This window comes from Chelonia mydas, chromosome 7, assembly GCF_015237465.2.
Source record: "Chelonia mydas isolate rCheMyd1 chromosome 7, rCheMyd1.pri.v2, whole genome shotgun sequence".
In the NCBI taxonomy this organism is placed as follows: Eukaryota; Metazoa; Chordata; order Testudines; family Cheloniidae; genus Chelonia; species Chelonia mydas.
This window is the reverse complement of record NC_057853.1, coordinates 86,766,956-86,779,120: the sequence shown is the minus strand read 5'-3', so window position 1 is coordinate 86,779,120 and position 12,165 is coordinate 86,766,956. Positions and strand designations below refer to the sequence as shown.

Below are 12,165 nucleotides of genomic sequence, written 5' to 3'. Positions count from 1 at the left end.
AAGTGCTTTTGTGGGCCTACCTAATGTCATTCAAGGAGGCAGTGTTATTATGCTGACAAAACTCCTGTTGGAATAAGCTACATCAACAATAAGGGACTCTGTCAGTATATCTGTACCAGCAAAGCATTTGCAATGTAGACAAAGGCTTAGTTTGTGTTTGTGCCTGTGAATAAGAGCCAAGGATTATTATTATCTTCCCTAGCTATTTCTCAGCAGAATTGGAACATAGTCCAACTGAGAGTTTGGATAAGCATCTTCCATATTTTCTTTCCTTGACTGCATCCTTATTTTCACTGGATGAAGCAGAAGATTCTGAATCTAATCTAAATAAATAACAATATAGTTAATAACCCAAAATGGAATAAAATACCAAAACTGCAATAAAAATGTTGCTGAGTAAAACAATGATATCGAACCCTACCAACTACAACATGAATCTTGTATTATGTTTCAGCTTTCCCACTTAGTCTTTCTCTGCCTGATCCTAATACAGTGACGGACTATGAATGATAGCGAGATTAGCAGATACCAACCAAGTAGGATGGAATAGAGGATGCGTGGTCGATCAGAAGGAGGCTGGATGTTTTTGTCCTGATCTATAGCTTCTATTGGTGGAGTGACATTGATGGGGTTCACTCGTGTCTGAAATGAAAATTGGGGAAATTAGAGCTGATAAATTACAAAGGCTGTTTGCAGTTCTTCAGATTTAGTAAAAAAACATTTTGCTACAGTGGACATTTACTTGAATGCCAAAGAAATAACGTGTGTGCATGTAAATATATAATGCAATAATAAGGACACATCTTTTGTAAAATGTAAAATTAACTATGCAAAATTAAACTTCAAGGGGGAAAAATTTGGAACACAGAACATATGTCTCTATTGTGTTTTTCTTTAAAGAAACACATTATCCTAAAAATAATATATCCTGATAAAGACCCCAGTCCTGCAAATATGTACTTAACTTTACTACTGGGAGTGGTCCCACTGTTGTGGGATTACCCACAGTAATCAAGTTAAGCACATGTGTAAGTGTTTGCAGGACCAAAGTCAAAAAGAATACCTTCATCAATATCATGTCAGTTATTAATTAGCTTCTAAATTATTGCTGTTTATTTATTTTCTATTTTATCAATGTATTTTGGGAATACATTAATACTTCAAAATAGGCAGGCATTCATTTTGTGAATCATTATGAATTCAAATGTCAACAATACGAATAATACATGTGCCCCAAACAAAATTAAAAATCAATTCTTAGGTACCATGATGGGTCCATTTGAAATATTTCTGATAGATATTCCATTGTAATAAAGTTGTTTATATTATCCAGTCACACAGTGGCCTAGCGAACTGACCACAGGAGTGGAATGCAGGCACTCCTGAGTTCCATTCCTGGGTCTGACAACAACATGTTATTCAACCTTCTTTGACTCTCTTTCCTCATCTGTAAAATGTGAACAGTAATATTTAGTTATACCAGAGAATTATTCTCAAGATTAGCTAAAGACTTCAGTGCTTAAAATGGCAAAAACCATAATAGAAGTAAAAATCTAGGTGGGTCATTGAGGAACCACTTTAAGCACCTGTTCCATCATGCAAGCTACTTCTCTCAACTTCCTGGACACCGCAATCAGCTTCAACAATAGAACTCTACAGAAAACCACATACAAGAAACCCATGGATCACTACACCTACATTCATAGATCCCATGCACCCCAAACACACCAAGAAATCTTATCTACAGCGAGGCACTCAGATAGCACAGAATGTGTTCCAAGGAGAAAGGATATACACCTTAACACATTTAAAACCACCTTTACCAAACAAGGACATTCCACCAGAGAAGTAGATCGCATCATGTAATGGGCCATCCAAACATCCCAACAGAACCTTCCTCAATACAGAAATAAAACCCCCTCTGACCGCACACCCATAATTATTACCTACCACTCACACTGGAACCCATATTATCAAACAACTACAAGCCATATTCAATGGGGACCCCATCCTGAAAGAAATCTTTCCTTAATCACCATTTCTGCCGTTCAAATAACCCCCCAACCCTTCCAAGCACATCATCAGAAGCAAGCTCCCCACAGACCAGCACACCAACTTAAAGTGGCACCAGACCCTGCAAAAACAACAGATACAAAACGTGCAGACATATCTCCGCTGCAACAATGTTCAGCACCCCCTACTACATATTTTTTAAGATCCAGGGATCCTACACATGCCAATCACATGTGGTGTACCTCATCCAGTGCATTAAATGCCTCAATAACAACTATGTGGGTGAAACTAGACAATCACTATGCTCTCAAATGAACTCACACAGGAAAATGATAAAAGATAAAAACACCACATCACCTGTGGGAGAACACTTTTCACAACGTGCTCACTCTGTATCTGACTTCTCAGTCCTCATCCTCAAAGGAAATCCTGCACAACACTCTCAAAAGATGAGCCTGGGATCTTGAATTCATTACTCTCCTAGGCACCAAAAACCATGGACTGAACAGAGACACTGGATTTACAGCTTGTTACAACAACCTATAACCCACTACCCCCATATTTTTGTCCTTTGCCTCCAGAGACATTAACAGGCCACTCTATCTTGAATGGTCCCTTACAATATGTGCTAACTACTTATGCTAAACAATCTTTTCCACCTTGCATACACTCATAGACTTTAAGATCAGAAGGGACCATTGTGATCATCTAGCGTCTGACCTCCAAGCTGCAGGCCACAGAACTTCACTAACTCACTCCTGCAACAGACCCTTAACCTCTGGCTGAGTTACTGAAGTCCTCAAATCATGGCTTAAAGACTTCAAGTTACAGATAATCCACCATTTGCACTGGTTTAAACCAGCAAGTGACCCATACGCCATGATGCAGAGGAAGGCAAAAAAAAAAAAAAAAAAAATCAAGAGTCTCTGCCAATCTGATACAGAGGAAAATTCCTTCCCAACCCCAAATATGGTGATCAGTTATACCCTGAGCATGTGGGAAAGACCTACCATCCAGACATCCAGGAAAGAATTTTCTGTAGTAACTCAGAGCCCCCCCATCTACTGTTCGATCACCAGCCATTAGAGATATCTGCTGCTAGCATTTGCAGATCAGATATTTGCTGCTAGCGGTTGCATTTTGCTGTAATGCTTGGAATTTCTTTCCCAGACTTGAAGAGCAGGTCTATGTGGCAAAAGCTTGTCTCTCTCACCAACAGAAGTTGGTCCAATAAAAGACATTTCCTCACCCACCTTGTCTCTCTAATAACCTGGGACCAACACAGCTACAACTACACTGATCCCAGATTATGACTAACTCCCCCTCATCCTCACCTGACACTCTTTTTCAGGCCATTTGACAGCAATAGCAACAGCAGATATGGTGGGGGGCAGTGAAAGAGAGGGGCATGTAGCTAACTTTTTTGGGGAAACAGAACTCACATCTTGGCTAGAGATGGACCTCTTAAGGCTGATGTAACTCAGTCATGAATAAGGACGTGAGCAATCCCATTGATTTCAATGGAACTAATCATTTGCTTAAGTGTTTGCAGGATCAAGCCCTAAGTTATGTTTCAATTAAAAATCAGAAGTCATTATTCCTGTGGGAAGCAAAGAAAACCGGAATGGATATGTTTCAGTGACATATGGGACTGTACGTGCACTAACTTTTCTCCAACCTAAATTCCCACTGAATTTCAACTGAATACAATATTCTTAATTTCCTGTGTTAACCTGCTGTGTATCTTTGTTGAGCATAGCATTCCAGCTGTAGAAAAGAACTGGGAATACTGTACAAAGATGGTTTTAAGACTGTGACACATAACAGTTAAGTTGCATATGGTTCCCTCTTATTCTATTTACTGTCATCATAAATTACTTACTGGTTGCTCGACATTAAATTGACAGGTTCTATAGCTGTCTCTTAGTCTCAAAAAGATGGTAAGGACTACTCTGCTTGTATAAATAAAATCATAATAAAGCACTTTGAAATTCATCAAGATGAAGGCTCTATAACCGTTTAAGATATCATTATAGATAGTTCAGTAATATAGTTAAGATTGCCTGACAGTCTCCATTATAAGACACTGTTTTCAGTTGCCTCGGACTGTGCCAAATTTTAACCATGCAGTGTGAAATTTTCTATGCCTGGGCACTCAGGCTGAATTTTTTGGAAAAAATCAATCAGCAAAAAATAATCCGGTCAATTCTGAGAACAAGGGTAGGGAAAACAATTACATTGTTTTCCCCATGTTAAATAAATCTTCCCATTGTTTCTGAGATTCATAGATTTTAAGGCCAAAAGGCACCATTAGGATCATCTAGTTGAACATCCAGCATAAGACAAGTTAAAGAACCATACACACTAACTTCTGGATCGAGTAGGGATAGAAGCCAATTCTCCAGGACAGCACTCAACTACCTAAACCACAAGACCATTCTTCTCCTGCAATCCCCTGCCTCATTCATTATACATCTTCCATCTTCTGCAACAAATGAGGCAGGGTATCCTATAGATAACAACCACATTAACTACACATCCCAGACTCATCCTGTGAACTCAGTGAGGCAGGATCCTGGGTAAAAAAATGTGATCATGTAACAAAAGACTATACAATAATGCACATACTCAAAGGTTATTAAGCAACCTTAATTCTGGCAATTCCTAATTTCTGAGTGCATGACTTCTGAACCTTGATGCTATTTTAATGTAGCTTTTTGTATGTATGAATATACACTTGTTGATTTTAGCGCAACAATACTGGGGTGGTTGGGAGGGAAGTGAATATGTTCTGAAATTCTGGTGTGATGCACAAAATCAAAACCCTGAGGGCAATACGAACAATATAAGGGACTTTTTTAACCAAGTATGATCTTGATTTTAACATTGCTGTTGCCGTTGGAGAGAATGAAACTATTTTTAAATAGTCTTTTAGATTTTTTCCCATATTGTATACACATAAGGTCTTCAGTGCATAAAGACTTCCTCATACAGGTTAGGTAAGTTAGTGTTGAGCTCTCATGGTGCATTACCTATGCATACTACATTTGTGATGGTTAGAATGACATCTTATTTTTGATAGTTATCATTATTTTAATAGAAATCCTTGGCCTGCATTTACATAATCTCTAATTTTCTTCTTTTATGCAGCATCTGTTCTTTGCTCTAATTATTTATATAACCTCAAAGCATCATGCTACAAATAATCTAGAATTCCAAGAAAGTTTTACAAGATCCTGCCAAACCTTAAACAACTTCTGAAACATTCGGGATCACAGCCTGAATAAACTATTTGAAGTTTTTCGTGTTTTTGTTGTTGAAATTCAGTTCTTAAAAAAATACATTGCTTTCACATAAAGAAACCCTTTTAATCAATTACTCTTCAGAGGTAGTCATCCAAAAAGGTCATCCTTTCAAGGGAAGTCCTAATTGTTTGCTAACTACAAGGACGGACACTGGGAATCTTTTCCTGTGCTGTTTGCCAATATACAGCATTTTCATACAAACTCATTAAATACACAGCCTTAAAGAAAACAAGCACACTCAATAAAGGGTAAGTTGTTTATCAGTGTCAAAACAATTACACTTAATTTTCTAAACAATAAAGGGTATGTATCCTAAAAAAAATGAAAGCTGGCTGACTTCTTTCAAGCTCTGCTGTACTATGTAAGATTTAAGTGAAATGTGGGTTTCCTTAAAATTCTTATTGTGAATGAAGAGGAGAGTTAACAAGTCACAAAATGATGAACATTAGCTTTACGTCCTCTGTTTATTATGCATGCAGTCTGGCTGGCAGAGACAGTGTTTTATTAAAAGCTATACTATACAATCCAAATTTGCAATCTATTTAAGTTTCTTTCAGGGCTGTTATATGAAAAAATAAAGAGGATGTGAAACAAAAGACAGACCAAGCAGGAAAAAGAAGCAGAGAGACTGATCCATCCCTGAACCCATAAGGGCTCACATCATCCCAAAGCGGTGAGGAAGGAAAGAGTAGGCTGAGCTCACCCTTAGAGAAGGCTTCCATACTTTCCTGTGTGCATAAGAGAATCTGGAAGGGACTGTGAATCAAATAGGTACAGAACCCTTCATAAACTCTCTCTGGGGCAATATGACTTCACATGTAGCTTAATATGACTTAACATGTAGATATAGTGGTAGTTTAAACTCACAAGGTTAAGAGTTCTAGTTAATCAAACACACACAAAAATACTTATTCAAACCTAAGCTAATCCCTCAAGTCTACATAATCGGGTTGGAAATAAAACAAAAATAGGTTTCAGATAGTTATTTCTGCAAGATTTTTGCTAGTTCGTGTTTTCAGATCAGCTGTAAATACTAGAAGAAAAGCCTCCCACACAATGGGCCAGATCCTGGCCCATTGCTCTGAACCCTTTGTGCTTCTCCTGCACTGCAAGGTCAGACTGTCCAAACATGTCCACTGGGGATTCCCCTGATGCAGGTGCAGTGTCCTTTAGCAATCCCTGGACAAGAGAAAGAAGGTGAAGGATACAGGCGTGGTTTAGAAGGCAGGCAGATGAGGAAGGGAAGACGGGATAAATTGGTAGCATGAAGACATTTTAGCATTTCAGCTTCTCATCCAAGCCAGAATATAGAATGTAGAATATATATGTTAGGGGGCTTATTCCTTCACCCACTTACTTCCCTGGTCCGTCTCGCATGAACAGAGAGCAACAATACCCGAAGTCCAAAGGTGCAAACAATTCAATATTTATTGGAGTGAACTTCCAGCAAGCAGGATTCCAGTTTCCTTCCTTAGTGTCCCCCTTCCTAGCTCTGACACCACAGAGCCTTACCTGTGTCCCTGTTCCCATTTCTGCCCTTAGCTAAACATGATTCCAATTTCCCCACCCCCATACCCTGTTCCCATTTCCCACCCCCCCGCACACCCACTCACTTCCTGATTGACTGCAGACTATATAATAAAACTTGAGTTCTGCTTAGCTATACCTTAACCAATCATTTTACTGAAATTTAACTAACCAATTCTAACATATTGTAACATGATTATTTACCTGATTATATCCCACCACGTTAATTAGTTTACACCCAGCAAAATTAATTATACAGCAGACAGAAACAATCACAGAACCAGACAGAGACCATGCAAATAAACAATAGCAAAGTGGGAACTATAATGACAAAATAATACAGAAGTGATGATTTCACATCCCAGCTATTGATAAGTGAGTTCTTGCCAGACAGGATGCTATCAAACTAAGTTTCCTTCTACATTTTCTAGGCACTTCCCTTTCTCTGGAGGCGATAGGCATTATCAGGACAGGATTGTATTCCTAACAGCCCAATAGCACCTTCTTTCAATGTGACTACTTTGGAATGTGAGGATGTGACCGGTCGCTTCCCAGCTTATGGCTGCCTCTGCTGCTTAGCCAAAAGATCTTAGCCTAAGCACAGCCCCTCAGACTGTCACAATAAGAGAAGGACCTTACACCGGCAGACAGCAATTTTGATTCTTTCTTTTATACCTGTCAAGGTTCCTTCCCCACTCTGAACTCTAGGGTACAGATGTGGGGACCTGCATGAAAACCTGCTAAGCTTATTTTTACCAGCTTAGGTTAAAATTTCCCCAAGGTACAAACTATTTTACCTTTTGCCCTTGTACTTTATTGCTGCCACCACCAAACTCTAAGAGATATGTAACTGGGAAAGAGCCCGTTTGGAAATGTCTTTCCCCCCCAGATCCTCCCAAACCCTACACCCCCTTTCCTGGGGAAGGTTTGATAAAAATCGTCACCAATTTGACCACAGACCCAAACCCTTGGATCTTAAGAACAATGAAAGAATCAGATTCTTAAAAGAAGAATTTTAATAGAAGAAAAAGTAAAAAAAATCACCTCTGTAAAATCAGGATGGTAAATACCTTACAGGGTAATTAGATTCAAAACATAGAGAATCCCTCTAGGCAAAACGTTAAGTTACAAAAAGACACAAAAACAGGAATCTACATTCCATTCAGGACAGCTTACTTTCTCAGCCATTTAAAGAAAACAGAATCTAACGCATATCTAGCTAGATTATTTACTAAGTTCTAAGACTCCATTCCTGTTCTGTCCCTGGCAAAAGCATCACACAGACAGAGAGAGAGGCTTTGTTCCTCCCTCCCCCCAGCTTTTGAAAGTATCTTGTCTCCTCATTGGTCATTTTGGTCAGGTGCCAGCAAGGTTATCTTAGCTTCTTAACCCTTTACAGGTGAAAGGGTTTTTCCTCTAGCCAGGAAAAGGATTTTAAAGGTGTTTACCCTTCCCTTTATATTTATGACAACCTCTATAACTAGCTAAGTGATAAGAATACACCTAAATTCTTAGAGTATAGGCCTTTACAGACAGGCCTGAATATCTATATTCTAACAATATATATCAGAATATAGAATGAATATAATATATTCATTCTATATTCTGGCTTGGATGAGAAGCTGAAAAGTATATATGCCTGAAAATAATAATGAATGGCAAAGGTTAACCTATTTTTTTTCAAACTTAAAGCAGTATTTACTTTTTGATTGACACAACCCTAATTGAATACAATATTCAACATTTGAAAAGGACTGCACGTGTGAAACTCACAGTCAGCAAATTTTGCATTGTTGAACATAATTAAAAATTCCATAATAAAAGGTAAAATTATTTTTATAATTGGAATGTGTATAGGTGTCATGTGTGTCAGTTTTTTAAAAAAACTTTGTGCTTAAACACTTTGAACATGCACCTGGAGACTAGATTTGTCGTAATAAAGACAAACTGGAATTAAGGCATACATTTTTAATGGTAAGAGGAATTAACCATTGAAGCAATTTACCAAGTGTCATGGTAGATTCTCCATCCCTGACCATTTTTAAAATCTAGATTGGATGTTTTTATAAAAGATATGCTCCAGGAATTATTTTGGGGACGTTCTATGGCCTGTGTTATATGGGAGGTCAGTAGATAATCACAATTGTCCCTTCTGGCCTTAGAGTCTATACATTTATTACTTAAAATATGATAATCTATTAAAAATCCCTAATTTAAAAAGTAAAGCCTATTTAATTAAAAACTGAAAGTAAAACTGAGTTACTTGTCCTTCATTATTATTGTAGTCATCATGATTTACACTTAGTTTATGCAAAAACAAAGAGGACTCCTTGTGGCACCTTAGATACTAACAAATTTATTTGGGCATAAGCTTCCGTGGGCTAAAACCCAATTCATCAGAGGCATGGAGTGGAAAATATGCTTATGCTTACTTATTTAAATGGACAATATTTTCAGCTCTAAACTCCCCCTTACTGGTTATTCTCATCAAAAGATGCTAAGTATATCCTATCTCATGTTCCACATCTGAAGTTGCCTTCAAACCTTAGGAATTTTTGCATTTTTTTTCTCTTTTGTTGGTAGCAGTCCCTCATGGAACTTCATAAGACATTAGGAACAGTGACTTTGAGCTTAAATCTTTAGGAAAAGACTCCCTCGGTGTCAGTGTGTGTGTTTTGAGAATAGTCAGGAAAAAAAAACAGCTGATAAAACTGTGATTTCTGCTGAGAATAACTAGACATGGAGAAGCAAGATAAAAACAGCTCTGTCCAATCTTAAGTAGCTTCATACCAGAAATGAGCTCCTTCCTTCACATGCCAATTTTGGACCTGATTCTCCTCTTAGGTCATGTCTACACAGTAAAAGCTATGCACAGGCTAGCCTACCCAAGCGAGGCATCAGCATGGGTAGTGTAAACATAGCATGGACCCTTGGTCCATTATTGCCTCATTAGCCTGCTCTGAAGCCCACACTGAGCTGTTTTCACTGCTGTTGTTACCTGCACTAGTTGGATTCAAGTGAGCTTGGGTAGGCTAAACCAGCCACAGCTTTTTCTGGTTTATTTGATGAAAAATGCAGTTTTGACTGACCTGAAGCTATCTGCAAATTTAACATAAATAATCTCAGCCATTCACAAAACAGAAAGGAGGACGAGGAGGGGTGATGTTGCTGCCACTTTTCATGCCTTCATAGCCCTTAGCCAAGTGATTAGGGCACTCCCCTAGAATGTGTGAGACTCAGGTTTGAATCCTCCTTTTTTTTATGCGTTAAAATTTCCAATTTCAGATTAAGTTCAAGATGAACTGATTTCCCCCTCCTATTTTTCAGAACTTCCACCAACTGAAAAATTAGTTATTTGCCCAGCTCTAGTGTAGCCATATCCTTACTTCCAGCAGTGTATATCAGGGATACATCATCTAAAGTCAATGGAATGAAACGATTATGCGGTAAATGAAAGGATAATTGTGCTCTGTGTATATATATAACCTTACTCCAGTCATTTCCCCAGAATACAGTAATTTTATGCATTACCAAAGTAGGAAATATGTTAATAGCAGCCATTATATGACTTTAAAATCTCCCAAGCCTCCCGTATGTAAATTCAGAATCCTAACTTATCTCAGAATCTATCACTCTATGCATTGCCTATTTGCTACTTGATAATTATGTTTTTAAAAAATCAAACCACAAAAACTTATCCACCAGTATCTGACAGTAGCACTGTCCAGTGATTTAATGGCTATTTAAAGTCTGCTAGACTGTCTGTATCACATACAAAGTTATATTGAATGAAAGGAAGAGAACAAGGCATTGTTAGTGGAAATCACACATTCTCATCTCGTATCAGACTAAGAAAGCTCCAAGTTCCCAAAGGCTTTTTAAACTGCACAGCCTGTTTCGTGTTTGTTTCTATAAACCAAATTGCATTTGCTAACAGAAAAAGAAAAATTAACAACACGCATTTCCCCTGAAAGGTATGAACTATTATTTCACACTCTTTCTACTCTCTTCCCCTACCTAATAACCTTTTTCTTTCTCCTTTTGTGACTATTGGGAATTCTGCATGCCAGAGACTGAAAAGTGAAAATTTACAGAATAATTGGGCGTTCTGTATTCAGTCCATAAAACCCCAAAGAAAGATTAATCTGGGACAGAAAACACAGAAGCGGAGGCTCATGACATCTGAAAATAGGTAGATAAGAAACTACACAGTGCCTGTTGAGTCTATCTGTGCCCTTATACTGTACTCCTCACCACATTATCTGATTACCGTGGGTTAGAGGTGTGCAAAATATTTGCTACAGCCCTCAAACACACTCAAACATGGCCTAAGATTGAGGTCTAATATGTTCTATAAACATAATAGAAGAATATTCACGCAGTATTAACCATGACCCCTACATAAACATCCTCTCCAGCTAACTAAGTTGTTTACTTCATCAATACTTTGTCTTTTCCCAACAATCCCCTCAGGAATCTCCATTTTATCTTTAGGTTTGGAGAGGTTTCTAGGGTCAAGGGGCTGGATAGATAGGAAGAGAGCATCTTGCTGGGAAGGAAGGGGCCATGTTCCCTTTAGAAGTTACAGCTTCTAAATCTGAAACATACAAGCAAACCAGCAGGGGTTGGTTCACTTCCAACAGCTGCAAAATGAACTGTTGCGTTTGATTCACTAATGCTATCACAAACCAAGCCCAGCAAAGTTTCATAGAGGTCTGTTGTCCGAGAACGTTCATCACAGTGTTTGATGAAAATATGGTTTACTTTAGTTTTGTTATTTAGGTCTTTTAAATTTTATGAAGTTGGCAAATAATGATTTAGGCCCAGCCCAAAGCTCGAAATCCTGACATACACAGAAGGAAGGGCCATATCTCAATCACCTCAGAAATAAAATAGCAAGGGGTGAATGTATAAGGAGAAAGACAGAAGGAAAATACAATATGGATTATCCAATACACTTTCCCGGCTATGTTTTTTATCTTTTTAATTAAACCAAAATTCAGAGGCAGCTAGGACCCCAAATAACTGGGGAGGCTGCAGGTTGCAATCTCCTCCCCAGCAGATCAATTATATACTCAAAAAGAAACATTGTTGGAGGCATCAGAGAGAAGTGTTTCGTGGGAGGATAAGGGAAGTTGGTGAGAAGTGTAAAGAAAACGGGGTGCCCCCAGAACGGTAAAAATGGATCTTTACTGAAAAGGTAAAGTGGGAGAAAACAGAGTCTAGCTCTCTGTGATCTTTCATTGTTCTCGCCTAGTCCCAACCCCTTCCCTTCCAATCTAGCTCTACGATACCACATGCCCCCAATTCACTCATATCC

The 12,165-nt window shown here is 38.3% G+C and overlaps 1 protein-coding gene across 1 annotated transcript in view; it reads right to left on the bottom strand.

Annotated features, from left to right (window-relative positions):
• The window catches only part of PCDH15 (protocadherin related 15), a 665,248-nt gene that overhangs the window by 342,563 nt on the left and 310,520 nt on the right, over nt 1-12,165 (bottom strand). The window contains exon 9 of the mRNA XM_043551059.1: nt 534-642. Within this exon, the coding sequence (XP_043406994.1) occupies nt 534-642 (109 nt within the window). The remainder of the gene's footprint in view (nt 1-533; nt 643-12,165) is intronic.